General features: G+C 53.3%; 1 protein-coding gene across 12 annotated transcripts in view; it reads left to right on the top strand.

Moving 5' to 3' along the window:
• NAV2 (neuron navigator 2) overlaps positions 1-15,668 on the top strand; it is a 397,156-nt gene that overhangs the window by 371,307 nt on the left and 10,181 nt on the right. For all 12 annotated transcript variants that reach the window (XM_045066131.1, XM_004752128.3, XM_045066132.1 and 9 more), the window contains 8 exons: positions 293-393; positions 2,501-2,596; positions 4,352-4,520; positions 8,130-8,365; positions 10,499-10,653; positions 10,870-10,941; positions 12,439-12,635; positions 13,488-13,606. In XM_045066131.1, coding sequence (XP_044922066.1) covers positions 293-393; positions 2,501-2,596; positions 4,352-4,520; positions 8,130-8,365; positions 10,499-10,653; positions 10,870-10,941; positions 12,439-12,635; positions 13,488-13,606 — 1,145 coding nt within the window. The remainder of the gene's footprint in view (positions 1-292; positions 394-2,500; positions 2,597-4,351; positions 4,521-8,129; positions 8,366-10,498; positions 10,654-10,869; positions 10,942-12,438; positions 12,636-13,487; positions 13,607-15,668) is intronic.

Here is a 15,668-nt window from a genome sequence, read left to right as displayed (position 1 = left end):
GCTTTGATTTCCTATCCATAATGCTACGTTGCTCTCATTTTGGTTGAGCCCCTGCCTCGCACTTCCGTTTGGCAAGGCCCATCGTGAGCCTGCTGGTTCTTTGGTTGGTCCACCATTGGTTTCTGTGGTTGCATTCTCCATTCTGCCCTCTCCCCTTCCCCTACCCCACCCCACGTCCCTGCACCCCGACACCTGGTTTGTCCTGCTGCGGTGCCAACAAGCAGCGGGGGTGTCAGGAGGCCGGCTTTGCTGTCCCCATGTGCCTAAGGCTGTTGATGTTTTCCATTCGCAGACATGTTGCTGGATGACACTGGTGAATGCTCGGCTCGGAAGGAAGGAGGCAGGCATGTTAAGATAGTTGTCAGCTTTCAGGAGGAAATGAAGTGGAAGGAGGTTAGTTGGATCCCTTTCCCCGCTCTGCTTGTCCCTTCTCCAGGTAGAACTACCTAGCTTAGTGATGGCTTCCTCAGACCGCATCACCTCCACGCCCAAGGTGATTCGGAGGTCCTACTAACACTTTCCTTAACTAACCACAATCCCCGGCAGCATTTTGACACAATTAATGTGAGCAGACGGCCCCTCCCTCCCTCTCGTGTTTGGAAAGTCTAATAATACTAAAAATCGTCCCCTCTTGCACTCGCACAAAACTAATGAAACACTAACGTCCGTCGGAAACGGCTTTTCTGACTTTAATGTGTCCCGAAAGAAGGCAGCTAAGCACAGTTAGCACGGAAGGCACAGAGGCAAGCCGACCCAATGCACCAGTCTTGTCCAGGGTTCAGAGCCTGCAGACAAGGTGGGACACCGCGGTGGCTGACGTGAAGCCGGTGGGGCGGCCTGACTCCCCGGGCTGAGGAATCTTGAGTTTTCTGAGTAGTTTTAGTTCTCTTCCAGAGCCTGAGGAGGCCACACCCACACTAGGGACAATTTGGGGAGTAGGGGTGGGGGTTGGCAGAGTTGACTTTTCGTCATTGGTTCAGTCCACACGACACTGAAATGACCCTCTCTCAGAGAAGCAAGAAAGATTTCACGAGCGGTTATTTCAAGTCCTCTTCAGCTGTTTGTTTGTTGTTTCTTGGCATCCTTGCCGACATGCTGTTTGTCGTGGAGGACTGACTGCCTGGGAGCCTGCTGTGCCCACCGCAGCAGAGCCATCTATGGCCAGACCCTCTTTGCCAGAGGATTCTACAGTGTGGCTGGCCCTCCGGTCTTGTAGAAGGGGGAAGGCCCAGAGTTTGGAGCTGCCAGTGACTTTTCTCCTCATCGAACCTAAAAATACGTATATTTTTATATATAAAAATAAATCTGAAGAGGTCCGTTTTCAGAGCTTAAGTCATGGCATGATAGGACTCTCAAGGGGAAAATTCATTCTTAGAGCGTTCTTATAAAAAATTCAGGGGACACCTGGGGATGTGCCTTAATCCAGTGATCCTCAAGAGGAAGAGGTCGATTCTACATTTTACAGAAGCTTGAGTCCCTTGAGAAATTGTATTGTTCTGGATCACTGCAGGATCCAGGTGAAGCGGGTCAGCTGGACGGCGTCCCCTCCGTTTTACAGCTGAGAAACTTGTCACCCAGGCGTCATTTACTTCAGGTCACAGGGTGACTAGTAAGGCCAGATCATCTCACCGTAAGGCTGGTGTTCTTTTCTCTGCTGACTTTGCTTAACTGCCACATACATCCCACCCCTTGCTGTCCCTCTCCTAATTCTCTATCCCTATGAGCCTGTCAGAGCTAAGATTTTAAAATGCAACAAAATGGAATATTCTATTAATTTTTCTTGAATCATTGTGATTCGTGAGCCCTACCCTGTGCAGAGAGCCCTGTGGGCAAAATTCAAAAGACATAGAAAAAGTATTTTTTGTGTGTCAACTTCCCAGAGTTTTCCTTGTCTTCTGAATTGAGTATGTTTTAACTTTTAATTAGCAGTAAAGCAATAAACTTTATAAAAGAAGAAAAGAATCGAACATATTCTATCCTGAAGGAGTTTAAGATCTAACAAGGAGGTAAAGTTGATTTACAAATAAGACATGAATACCTAAAAGTAAATAAATACAGAATATGTTCCTGTATCAGTTCGGTACAGAACCAGTGAAGCAATGTGAGCTCTGAGCCTGATGGGTTAATCATTGAAGGCTTCCTGGAAGAGGTGAGTTTGCAAGCAAGGTTTGGAAAGGGAGAGATGGCAGATAGGAGAAGGGAGAGCATTCCAGGCCAGGGACGTGATCTCTGCACTATACACGGCACACCTTCAGAAGGTTCTCGATTCCAGAGAGGAGATCCTCTCTTCCTGACCCACGGAGTACTGTTTCTGCAAGAGAGCAGGGCAAGTTTTTAAGATGACTGTTTTCCATCTACGGTGTGTCTGGTGTTATAACAAATGGGACTTTTATTCCCCTCTCAAACCATTGGTGGCGCTCTAAGGCAATCTGAGTCCTTACTAAACTGTGTCAGAAAAGATGGGCCTGTTTTTCACCTGCATACATTTCCTTACCCTTAGGATTCCAGACCACACCTCTTTCTTATTGGCTGCATTGGAGTTAGTGGCAAGACGAAGTGGGATGTGCTCGATGGGGTGGTTAGACGACTGTTCAAAGTAAGTGTCTAAGAGGATGGCTACGGCTGTCTGCCTGAAGCGTGGGGGCCCGGGTTCAGGGAGGGAAGGGGTGGTTTGTGTCTGGAACATGGCCACTGCCTGGGTCTGCCCCCATCCTTGTGTTGCTGGGGCTAGTCTCTGGGCACTTCTAGTAACAGGAGAATAGTGAGTACTGGCTGGTGACTGGTCAAGCCTGCTCCTGGCTACCCTTGGCGGTGGTTGACCAGCCTGTGAGAGCCGTTTCCCTGGCCTCAGGCAATTGTCTGAGCCTCGCGTGGTGAACTGCTAGTTGAATATTGAACTGACTTAGAATATACTTTGGATTGAGTACCCTGTGGCCAGGGCCATTTCCATTCTTCATTTCCCGGGGACTGGATCCGACTTGCCCAGCATCCCAGCCAACGCTTCAGAGTCTGTGAATGATTTTTGCTTTATGTGACATTAACATCTGATCGATGCCAGAGTCAAAGAGACTGGTATTTCTATATTTGCTCTAGTCACATCACTGGAATAACCAGATGTTTCACCTGAGGTGAACCTCAAACAGAAGGTGGTTTGGGAGAAGCTTCTTGGACATTTTTTTTTTCTACTGTCCTCAAGGGTGTCAGCAATCTTAAGTGTTGAGTAATATCAGTAGCCTGCATTTTTGGTGCCAGAGACCATGCTAGCATTAGCCCCGATTTATTTCCAGGCCTGTGAGGAAGGTCCTATTACTTTCCCACTTAAACAGGAGGAAGGTAAGGCTCAGGTCACCTGCCCAAGGTCATGGAGCTAGAATGCAGCCATGTTGACCCAGCTGAGTTGGTGTGACTTTAGAACGTGACTTAACTAGTACACTCCAGTCTCTTTCTAGCTTCTAGATTCAGGTGGCTTCTCATGCAGGAAGCCCTATTCTCCAGCCAAAGATCATTGCCCATCTTGGCAGGCTATGGAAATGTGACCGGGCAAGAGATGGAAATGGCTGAGACAGACCTGACCTGCTGCCTGGAGCCCAAAACTGAGCTCTGCTGATGGGGAGCTGGGCCATCCTCGGATTAAAAAGACAGCAGTTTAGGCTGAAAAGAGCCTGTGGGCATCACGGGGAGGGAAGTGAGACCATTAAAGGTCGTGAGACCTGTCCTTAATAATTCTACGTCGGTCACCATCCAGCTACCTCCTTGCCCACAGACCTCCAGGCCAGGTTCACTGACCTAAAACCTTTTGGTCACTCACCTCAGAGGGCGTACATTCCAAATTAAACACAGTTTTTCCTGTTTAAAGATCAAAAGCTGCTTTTTTTTTTTTTTTCTTGCAGTCCTGGGGTTTGCTCCTTTTATCATCCGTGTGGTGTTTGCTCTGAGCCAAGGGGAGGGGCTGGTGGAGAGTTCTTGACAGAATTTCTCTCTCACGAGTTTTCCAGCACTATTCCCAGGCCCTGGTGTCTTCAGGATTTCAGCTGAATTGAAGAAAAGCAGCCTAACGTTTCCTTGCTTGGTTCACCCAGACTAAACGTTCATGATTATGTTAGGGCTCCCTCCACGTCACTAACCAAATAAATCCATACTTAAAGAGGCCTGTGGTACTCGGGACGCCATCCCCATAGAAAGTTCTCCCCTCCCCTCCTCCCCACCCCGAAACTTCTCGTTCCACAGCTTGGTTTCAACCCAGGCATCAACTGAGAGAGAAGATGATCAGAAATCCCTCGCAAGGAAAACATGAGTCACGGGCAGATTTCTAGCCACATCTTTGATGGGGTCTTGACTTTATTCTTCCCAGGAATACATCATCCACGTCGACCCTGTGAGTCAGCTGGGGCTGAATTCAGACAGTGTTCTGGGCTACAGCATTGGGGAAATCAAGCGCAGCAACACCTCGGAGACCCCCGAGCTGCTTCCCTGTGGCTATCTGGTCGGCGAGAACACGACCATCTCTGTGACCGTCAAAGGTAATTCGGCCGACGGCGGAGGTCGGGGTTTTTGGGGAATTGCGGTTTTTGTTTTGTGACTTGGTGTAGGAAACCGTGGCCCCCGTTTGGTTTGCACGCATGTGGGGGGCTGGGCAGGCTTCTCTAACCCCTGCAATCACAGTCGCTCTTACCTAAGCAAGTTCAACAGCCCTTAGCTTTTTCCACCACCTCCGGAAGCAGATAGTTTTAGTTTATTGCTGAAATTATATAACAAAAGGTCCCATTAAGCCTTATGACTCTGAGATGTTGCCATCTTAATAGCCCTGCGGAAACAGGGCTCCACTGATACCCGTGGGTTGCTCTTGCCAGCCGGCCTTGGACATGGTCCCGTTCTACAGGTGGGAGCCGCTCTCACCCACGCACGGCCCTGCTGGCGTCTCCGGCGGCCTTATCACCCGGGGATGCTAGGCCCCAGGCCAAAGTGTGTGCCAAGGGATTCTCAGCCCACAGAGGATCTTGTGGGGGCAGAATCCTGGCCAAATGAGTCTAGCAAACTGCATCATTGTGTATTCAGGGGACAGGAAGACAGGAGTGTACGGGTGCACTAACACCATCCTTGGATACATGGACTCCTACCGGGAAGAAGGCTGTTGAATCCAATCCGACACAAATATATTTGACGGCAAACCTCTCCTTTCCCCTGTAGTCTATGAACTTCCCCTTACCCTCCACCAAAGAATGGATTAATGAACACTATACTTACTATGTAAGGCACAGCTTTTTCTTTTCTTTTTTTTAAGATTTTATTTATTTATTTATTTATTTGACAGAGAGAGAGAGCGAGCATGTACAAGCAGGGGAGAGGCACAGAGTGAGAGGGAGAAGCAGGCTGTCTGCTGAGCGGGGAACCTGACACAGGGCTCAATCGCAGGCCCTTGGGATCATGACCTGAGCTTAAGGCAGATGCTTAACCAACTGAGCCACCCAGGCACCCCAAGGCACAGCTTTTGACTATAGTTTTAACAGGGCATCTTGGGGGTTGTTTGACGTAAGCTTCGCTTCCTGGTTGGAAGGTATCTCAGAAGCGCCCCACCATTCCTTAGGAGCATGAATTCTTACCTTGTTCTGCCAGGGACGAGTGCAGTGTTACCATGCGAGCCTCACACACAGCCTTCTTAACCATGTCGATGAGCAAAACTGCACGCGTGTGGCATTGGATGCTAAAGATAGCTTTAGCGGGAACAAATGCACCTGGAAAATGGCAGGGAGCACTTCAAACACGGCCGGATCCAGGCATCCCGACAGTGCCCTAAGAGCCAGTCCTGCCTCAGCTTGGCATATTTTCTGAGCTCTGTGCACAGCTGTAGAAATGGCCCAGGTAGCCCCAATTCATCCTTCTGGCTGGGGAACCTAAAAGGAAGAGAATGTCCTTTTGGAAAAGTGGGACAGAAAATTCCAGCAGGTGATTCTAGCCCACCTGAGTCAAGTAGCCATCACTGAACCGGTCATGGCCTGAGAGAGGATTTAGCCCAGCCCGGGCTCTTGTGTACTGAAGGTGCTGGGTCAGCCCCACTTGAAGGCCCTGGAATGAGCTCCCCACAAGAAGAGTCCTACTAGAAGGGGCAGGAGGATGGGGTACTAGGCACACCAAAAACAGTGCCGCTCTACAAGAACCCCCTCAGGGAAAGCCTTATCTGTCACGGGCTTGAACTGCGTTTCATCTGTGCTGGTGAGCGTGGGTGACTTGGAGGTGACAGCTACAGTCACTGAGGGGTAAAAGGAGTGATCTGTCACAGAGACCAGCCCTCTGTAGAAACCGGGACAAGATGGTCTGCCAAGGTGGAATGTGCCCGGCCCCCATCCCAGCCCAATCTACCATGGTCAGCACACCAGGTTGTTCAACATCTCGAGGGATCCCTTCAGGTTTATTTTTAAGCAACACCTGACTTCTGTTTTCCAGCAGCGCTTTAACCCCTGCCTTTAGGACACCATAAACTATACAAGAGTTGGAGCTGAAATCCGTGGGCTGCAGACGGTCCACTGCAGTGGTCCCAGGGGTGGGAGTGTGGCTGGGCACACCCTGTAGTGAGTTCATGGGCAGAATAGTCACTCCCAGGGGGCTTTAGCGCGAAAGACCAAAAGAGCATCAGCGTGTATGTAGAGAGAGATTTCTGTGGGTTTTTTCCTGTCTCAGGATTAAGTTTAGACTAGAGACCCTGCATTCCACACTTTGCATCGAGTTCTAGCCAGTGTAGGGTACCCTGAGCTCGGTACCAGGGAAGTCTTAGGCCTGTACCCAGAAGATAAGTCATTTAGAAACCTTCATCATGGTCATTCTGGAATAGTCTCCTGCATGTAGGGGCTATTCTCAGAAGTTGGGGGAGGATTGGAAAGTAGCATATAAATGCATTTGTGAGGTCTGTTTGCAGTGAATAATTTTGTAGAAGAAAGATACTATATGATAAAACAGAATAAATGGGGGTCCTGACTGGCTCAGTTGATCTCAGGCGTGTAAGTTCGAGCCCCACAGTAGGTGTTGTAGAGATTACTTAAAAATGAAATCTTTAACAAAAAATAAAATAGAATAAATGCTTTTCATTTGACTTTTTACCTACCTACGCTAGTTTTCTTAAGGTAAGTTTTAACAAAACTGTTTTAGGTTTTAGACAGTGACCTTGGATGGATCTTCTTTTGAGAATGATATCAAGAAAATAGTTGTTTTAAAAAAACCAGGTTAAGCATCTGACTTGGTTTTGACTCAGGCCATGATCTCAGGGTCTTGGGGTCCACCACATGCTCTCTTTCTCTCTCTGACTACAAATGAAAGTTTTCCGAATAAATAAATAGCCAGCAGCCCCGGGGCACCTGGATGACTCAGTCTGTGAAGCAGCTGCCTTCGGCTCAGGTCATGATCCTGGGGGTCCTGGGACCGAGGCCCAGGTTGGTTCTCCCTCTGCTCTTCCCCTCTGCTCATGCTCTCTTTCACTCACTCTCTCAAATAAATAAATAAAATCTTTACCAAAAAAAAAAAAAAAAAAAACCAACAGCCCTGACTGGTGGAGCGGTCCCACCTAGGAAAGGGGAAAGATACATTTCCTTCTGACATTGTTGAGACTCAGAGGTCTTGCTGGGTAGCCTCTCGGCTTCCCCTACCCGTCGTCACATCCCCAATCAAACTGCACTTCTTCGTTCTCAAGATGAAGGGGTGGCCTTCTTTGTGGCATATCTGAGTGTGGGCAGCAGTGCCTTAGGGCACAAGAGAGAACAGGGTGACCGGCCACTCCAGGGTCTTGGCAGACATGGGAGACTCGAGTCTGGTCTGGGCAGACAGCAGCAGCACGGTAAATCCAGACAGGCAAGCAGAGCCCAGCGTCTTAGCAATTCTGCAGAGGACAGACAGGGCCCCAGGGCCTGGGTGCCGGAGTGGACGCTGAGTCTGGGCGAGTCGGCCAAACCAGGTGTCGGGCCAGACGGTGCTTATGAGCAGACAGACGGCCGTGGCTGCTTGTGCCCTGCCTCCCGTGTACCCGGATGGGCAGAGGTCTCGGGGGAGTGGCTGCCATGGACAGAGTTCGGCAGTCCCGGGGGCACGTGCAGAGCCACCTGTTATACAGGGCTCCAGACCCTTCCTGTCCCTCTTCAACGCAGGGCTCGCAGAGAACAGCCTGGACGCGCTGGTGTTCGAGTCCCTGATCCCCAAGCCCATCCTGCAGCGCTACGTGTCCCTGCTGGTGGAGCACCGGCGCATCATCCTCTCCGGCCCCAGCGGCACCGGGAAGACCTACCTGGCCAACCGGCTGTCTGAGTACCTCGTGCTGCGGGAGGGCCGGGAGCTGACCGACGGCGTCATCGCCACCTTCAACGTGGACCACAAGTCCAGCAAGGTGAGGAGGTCCTGTGGAGGCTTCCGCTCAGCCGCGGCCTGCAGCGAGTGGCCCTTTTGGGGCCATCAAGGCCACCCCTGCCCTGATGGGGAAGCAGGGTCACCCGTGTGGGCTCACTCGGGCTTGCGGAAGCCTGTGGAGAACGTCAGGATGGCAGAGCAGAAGGCGCAGCCAGGGGTGCCACCTGTAAGGAGAGGTGGCCCACCTCTCACTGGCCCACTCTGAGCTGGCTGGGACGCCCAGTACTAGGAGTCCTTTAGGAGCACCCCAGAAGCATCCATTCTGGTTTGCTGAGAACTTGTCACGTGCTTACTTGGCGCTCTTGTTTCTCCGGATGAAACATCCTTTTGAGGAATGGTGAGGACATGCACAGTAACAGCTCCCATCACTGACCACTTGCCCATGACCAGCAAACTGGCTGCCTCACGCTAGTACCCTCGAGGGGGAGGTCGTGGCTCCTCATGTCACAGAGGCAAGACCTGAGGTTCGAGGTGGGTGGATGTGCCTAGGACCCCTTAATGGTGCAGAGCGGTGGACTAGAGAGTAAGTCAGAGTCCTAGACTCCAGAGCTGGCATCAGGCTTCAGTCCTGCTTCATGGGTACCCCTGGGGAAGTCTGGACCTGGTCCCAGGAAGTGCTTTCTCAATCCTGTTTGCTGCTCATGCAGTGGGAGGTGATGGATGATTTGCTCGCGCTGGCCCTGAGCAAGGGGACTGGTGAGTCAGAGGCAATTGCGAAATGACTCTTCTGCCTTACAAATCACCTGGCATGCTCCGAAATACAGATTGCTGGACCTCATTCCCAGATGACGGCTTTCAGTATGTTTGGCAGGCCGGGAATCTGCGCCATTCAGTCTGCTGGGTGATTTTTGATGTCGGGGTAGAAGTAGAAGTTTTCAGAGTGCCAGTGCCCAGAGTCTCTGTGTGAGCCCACTTAGGGAAAAGCACCCTGTCCCAGGACCAATGAGAGAAGTATCCCCCCCAGACACATGGTTGGGGGTCGAGCCCAGGCTAGATTTGAGCCCCTTCCCAAGTTCCCCTTGACCAGCACCCTCGGTAGAATGCAGCTTACCAGCCATACCCCACAAGCCTGAGTAGGGGAAGGAAGGCTCTGGAAACGCTGTCCTTGTCAGGTATCTGAGGCCACGAACCCCTGGTGGAAAGGAGCTAAAGGAAGAAGAAATTACTAGTAACTTAAAAAGTGGGGCTTTTCCTGATGCTAGCAAGCCACACTTGGGCTTAAAAGGGTGGCCTGTGTGTGTGTTTGTCGGAGGGAGGGGAAGCATCTCCCTCTGAGCTACCGGGCTCGTGCATGGGACCATGGTGTGGTGAGGAGCCCACAGCGAGGCAGGCCCGAGTCTGGAGCCAGGCCCCTGATTCCGATGTGCCCTAGCCTCCTCATTGGTAAGATGGAGAGAAGCCCAGTGCCCACCCAAGAAGGTGACTGTGGGGCTGCAGAGATTCTGTGTGTGAGACTCTAAGTCCCTGGCCACCATTGTTAGATGGTAACACTAGCAGCCAGGCACTCTGGTGCCTCGCCGCTCGTCTGCCCGCCGTTTCAGCTGTTCCTCGTTTGCACTATTATCCTTCTTCCTCCTCTTCTGACCCACATCCCTAACCACAGCCGTGCTGGGATGCATCCTAGTTCCAACCCAAGCCAGTCCCCCACCTCTTCTCCACAGTTCAGCCCAGAGCTTACCCTTTCGTCCAACCCTCCAGGGCCCCCTCGGCATGCAGGCCCTCTCCCCTGTGCCGCTGGCTGGCTGTTTACGATGGCACTCGCCGTGCGGGGGGAGCGCTCCTTTGCTGTATCCGTCCATCAGGGGCTTCTGTGTGAGTGGCTCTCAGGCAGGTGCTGTGGGAGTACAGACATGTATAAGGCACCCGCCCTTGGGAATGTTCTGGAAGGTCGGCATCATAAACAACATCAAGAAAAACAGCAACCCTTGCAGAGAAGTGTTAGGAGCAGGGAACACAACCGTGCCTGGGCACCCCACAGTGCCTCAACACAGGCTCACCACAGCCTCCTCAGGGGCCTTTCCACCTGTGTGAACCTGGGCAAAGTAAAGGCTTCGAGCACGTGCGTCTTTATTGGGGAGCATTCCCCCGCTGAGTCTTCCCCCGACCTCCCCAGGAATTGCGCCAGTACCTGTCCAACCTTGCCGACCAGTGCGGCAGCGAGAACAGCGCTGGGGACATGCCCCTCGTCATCATCCTGGACAACCTGCACCACGTCAGCTCCCTGGGCGAGATCTTCAACGGGCTGCTCAACTGCAAGGACCAGAAATGGTAAAGGACAGCTCCGGGCCCCATGGTCCCCAGAGGATGGTAGCTACGGGATGTGTGCTGCATGGGCAAGCTGCCCCCGCAGCCCGGGGTCCGCGGGCGGGGTTGGGGAGGCAAGCAGCCATCTGCCTGCTCGGGCGGGCGCTGTGGGCTTCCGCTAGCACCTTCCCTGGCTCACCTTTGACTCACCGAGCCTTCTTTTCCTTCCCATCCCCGCAGCCCTTACATAATCGGCACCATGAACCAGGCTACCTCTTCTACTCCCAATCTGCAGCTTCATCACAACTTCAGGTGAGGCACAGCTGTCGGGCGCCTGTGTCGGGCGTCATGCTGAGCATTTGCCCGGGTGTAACCCATCTCGTTCCCACGATAGCCTCAACGAGGTAGACTGATCTTGCACATTGGGACAGGGAGGCTGAGAGAATTGCTTCACGTGGGGTCACCTGGCCGGTCAGCGGCAGAGCTGAGATGGGAGCCTGGGTCTCCCTGAGTCTCCCCCCCGGGGTAGCCGTGTCAAGGACATGGCTCTGGCCTTGCCCCCCTGCCCCCTGCCTGTCCCTGGTGATGCATCTCTCCGCCCCAAGTGATCCTGAGAAGTGGAAGCTCTTGCTTTTGAGTGTCCTCTCAGAGCTGGGTCTGTGGGGCTTTGTACTCCAGCGGTCCTGGCCCTCTACCAAGGTGCTGTCACTGCTGGGATTCGGGAAGTGGGAAGGACTGTCCAGCTCAGTCATGCAACATGGTGATGTGGCTTGCCTTGCGTGGCTGGATGCCCTATGCCCCACGCCGCCTCCCACCTGACTGCCCCGCTGCCCCTCTCCTGCCTGGGCCCTTCGAGGTGGCTGGGAAGCCCCTCTGGGCTAGGCCCCTGGCTCATTTTCACTGGCCGTTCTGCAGGCGTCTCTGAGGGAAAGCTATTGAAAGTGGACCTGAACTGTGGTCATCCGAAATGTCGATTCCCCTAGGCCTGAGATCACGGTCACCTCTGCAGCCAGGCTGTCCTGGCTCATCAGTGCTTCCTCCTCCCTCCCCACCACCGCAGCTCCCCGCACACCTTCGCTGCAACCCTTGTGCCTGCCCGCAGCTTGGCGCCCTGCGGGCCCTCGGCTGCACCAGTGGCAGCTGAGGGAGCGTTCCAGAATCCAGATCTGACCAGAAAACCGTCATGCTTAAAGTCCTTCAGTGGCTCCCCATCACCTCCAACATGGAATCAGACCCCGTGGGTGGGCAGGTCAAGTCTGAACGCTGAATTACACTGGTCCCACTGAATCTCTGCCTTTTCCCTCAAAGACCCCACACACCTGTACGAAGGTGGCAGCCTGGTCTCCACCCCCTTCCCCAGCCCCTCCTGCTCTCAGACATCCGCTCCTCCGGGAGGCTTCGCTGTTTCCCCGGGCTTTGTCAGGTCTCGTCCCTCTGCTCTTCTACTTCCTCCACTAGACTGTGTGCTTCTGGGGAACAAGGACTGCGTCTTAGTCTTTGTCACAGCCCCAGAGGCCAGCCCACAGCCCGACTTCCAGCACGAGACATAGCAGGCTCAGCGGTTAGAGCTCAGACTCTGGAGCTGGACCGTGCTGGTTCTGATCTTAGCCCTTCTGTATATTAAACAGCCGTTTGATCTTGGATAAGCTGTGCAACCTGTCTGTGCCTCAGCATTTCCATCTGTGAAATGGGGATGGCTGTCACAGCTCTGTCACAGGGCTGCCCTGAGGGAACTGGGATTTAATGTGTGTGCAGTGTTCAGAGCAGTGAGGCCTGTCCTCGTAACGGAGAAACCTTCCTCTCCTCCAGGTGGGTGCTTTGTGCCAACCACACGGAGCCGGTGAAGGGCTTCCTAGGCCGGTTCCTGAGGCGGAAGCTCATGGAAACAGAGATCAGTGGGCGAGTGCGGAATGTGGAGCTGGTAAAAATCATCGACTGGATTCCCAAGGTCTGGCATCACCTCAACCGCTTCCTGGAGGCTCACAGCTCCTCAGACGTCACCATAGGTAGGTGGGAGGCCAGCCAGGGGACAGACGCTGCTTCTGGGGCCCTGGCCGGGACAGCACTTGGCAGGCACAAGTCAGCCAGATGCCGCACCGTCCACACGGATGAGAAGGGGACAGAGGGATGGTCACAGCCCGGGCAGACCCCGTGCTGCCGGTCATCAGCATCCGGTTCTGACTCTTTCCCCCTCTTTGCACAGCCACTAGAGCTCGCAGCCGGCCTGCGCCAATGCCAACTCCCTGATGAGCCCCCACTGCCAGGCTCCCCCAAGGGCAGGGCACCCGGCCACATGGGCTCCACTTTAAAAATAAAACACAATCAACATTCCCGAAGCTTAGGGTTCAGAGAAAAAAAGACAGATCATCCCACCATCCTTACCTAATGTTAATTGAGCTTCGGTGTTCTGTCCTTGTCCGGGCATGTAGGCTTTGTGTGGGTGCAAACACAGCGTGCACACAGGATGCTCTTTTCTTTTTTATTTCCCGTTGTCCCCGGAGCGTCTGTGTTGAGACTCCGTTTTCACAGTCCTTCCCCGGGGCTGCAGAGTAATCAGCTGTGGCCATACCATCATTCACGTAACCTATTCTCTTCTCTGACGCTGGGCACACCTCTGGTTCCAGCGGGCAGGGTTCAGCGTTCGTCACATTGCAGTGAACATCTCTCCCCTTAAAGCCTCTCCTCTCTCTCTCGGATGATTTTCTCGTAGGGAGAGAGATCCCGGGGAGGCGGTGCTTACACTGCCATTCAGAAAATCACAGGGTCCCTCCTGTGGGGTCTGTTAAGACCATGGCTTCTCTTAACCCCTTCCCCACCCCCTGTTTCAGCTCTGACTGATTTTTCCCTGTGGTCCCCAGGCCCGCGGCTCTTCCTATCCTGCCCCATCGACGTGGATGGCTCCAGGGTGTGGTTCACCGACTTGTGGAACTACTCGATTATCCCCTATCTCCTGGAAGCCGTCCGAGAAGGACTCCAGGTGAGGAGCACACTTGCCACGGGCCTCCTCAAAATTGGGAGGGGGGGGACTGTTCTGGTGACCAGAGGAGTTGTCTGTATCTCCTCCATTAGACATCCGACAGACGTGGCGTGACCATCCCTCACGGGGGAGGCCCTCCGTCTGGCCCAGTGTAGGACATATCCTGACTCTGCCACTGTTAATGTGGGACCCCAGGCAAGCTGGCAGCCTCTCTGTGCCCTAGTGCCCTCGCAGACAGAAGGGGAAAGTGACAGTCCTCCACCACAAGGAGTCACCACAAGGCTTAAATGCAGTCGCAGCCAGAAAGGGCCCAGCGTAGCGAGCGCACAAGAGAGGGAAGCGTACAGTTTGGGAAGCAGTCTTTCCTCTGCTATTTGACTCAAGCCCTGCCTTAGTCCCGGGACTTGAGCAGAGATTTTTTTTTTTTAGTTCTTTTCTCCATTTTTCAGGAGAGAAAAATTAAGGCTCAAAGAGAATAAGTGACTTGCCCAAGGTCATAAAAGGGACGCTTAAAGAATCTGAGATTTGAGTTCAGGCCTCTAGCTTGAAATCCAGGTTCTGAGGCCTCAGCCCCAAAGTACTCACTACCTGCCACTGGGACACCTTGCCCCCACCCCCACCCCCTGCCCCCCTGCCAGGGAGGACCCTGGAGCCCATGAGGTTGCAAGTCCTTACAGAGCAGCAGCTGGAAGGCAGCACCGCTCGCTTCTCATGCAGCCCAGCCTTGAATGCTGCAGGCTTAGCATCAGATTGGAGCCTGCCCCAGGGTCACTGCTGAGCCTGGAGGCCCCTGGAGAAGGTCCTAGGCTTGCAGCCCCCACGCTGAGTAATGAGCAGGCATCAGGCACAGCGGAAGAATCCGGGAACCCATCAAGTTCCCAAGGGCTCCTTGGTTTCCTCCACACTGGGCACCTGGAGACCCAGGAGGCTGCTGTGTGCCTGTGGAGGGCATAGGAGGGGGCACCCCCACGTGCATATGTGGGGTACAGCCCATTTGTGGCTGCAGTCTGTGTGTGTCACTGCTGTACGTGTGGCTGAGTCCAGGGAATATGGGACAGCATCATGCCATGCAGCGGTGCCCATGGTTTCCGGGGGCGTGTGGGACGGCAGGAACTGGGAAAGGACCGTGCTTCTTGTGACTGCTGTTCCATGGAACGAGCGCAGGTCCTGCAAATGCAGGGATCTGCGGAAACGGAAAAGAACTCTGAAGGCAGACCCGCACAAAGTTAGGCGGTCCCTTGGTCAGGGACCAATTATTCATTGGTCGTGTGTGAAGACCATTCCCTGATGGCAGCATTTCTCCTGTGTCTTATGACTTTCGTAAACAAAGGTGTGAGGATTTTAGATCTTGGCAATAAGAATCTCCCTGGGTAGATAAATTCACTGGCTAATTTAGTCTTTAATCAGATGATCTGTTAGTGCCACAAAGCCAAGCGGCCATGCAGTCATTCTATTTTCTTGGGCCAGCAGAAGCTTGTCTTACATGCTGGACTCCTGAAGTCTGTTGCATTTCGGAAGCCCCTCTCCTCTGTTCACCCTCCGTGGCTTCCCGGGGCTGCGCTATGCCCGGCCCCTCTGGGAGACCCCCATGCTGCTCAAAACAAGTAGAGGAATTAGAGGTGGAGGAAATGCACCATTTCCTCTTATTTCTGCCTTGCATTTCGCTTGTTCATTTGCTTCTTCTTTGCTCCAAATTTATCTTGTGATGACAGATAGGGAGTGACTTCAGAGCGTTCTTGGAAGAACCCCTGGGCTTTGTTGGTTAAAGGCCGGCCTCATTTGCGCAGTGAGCCCCAAACCAGGAGTGGGGAGACACAAGGAGTGCTCCAGCCTTGAACTACCCATCAGGTGGCTCCTTGTTGGTCCTCACCCAGGGTGGACGTGCCAGGACCCTGCTCCTTTAGACCTGAATTTCAAAGGCCTTCTGGGCACAGTGTAAACTGCCCTTCCTGGGGTTCATGGTGAAGGAGCACTGTGTCTCCTTCCCACCAGGAGTGAGAAGGCAACAGGTTGAAAGGATTTGGGGATGGCTATAGACCATTCCATCGGGGGCAGGGAACAG

This window comes from Mustela putorius, unplaced genomic scaffold (genome assembly GCF_011764305.1).
Source record: "Mustela putorius furo isolate JIRA1106 unplaced genomic scaffold, ASM1176430v1.1 tig00003859_pilon_pilon_pilon, whole genome shotgun sequence".
NCBI classification, from domain to species: Eukaryota; Metazoa; Chordata; class Mammalia; order Carnivora; family Mustelidae; genus Mustela; species Mustela putorius.
The sequence above is the reverse complement of the archived record's forward strand: the minus strand, read 5'-3'. Positions and strand labels throughout refer to the sequence as shown.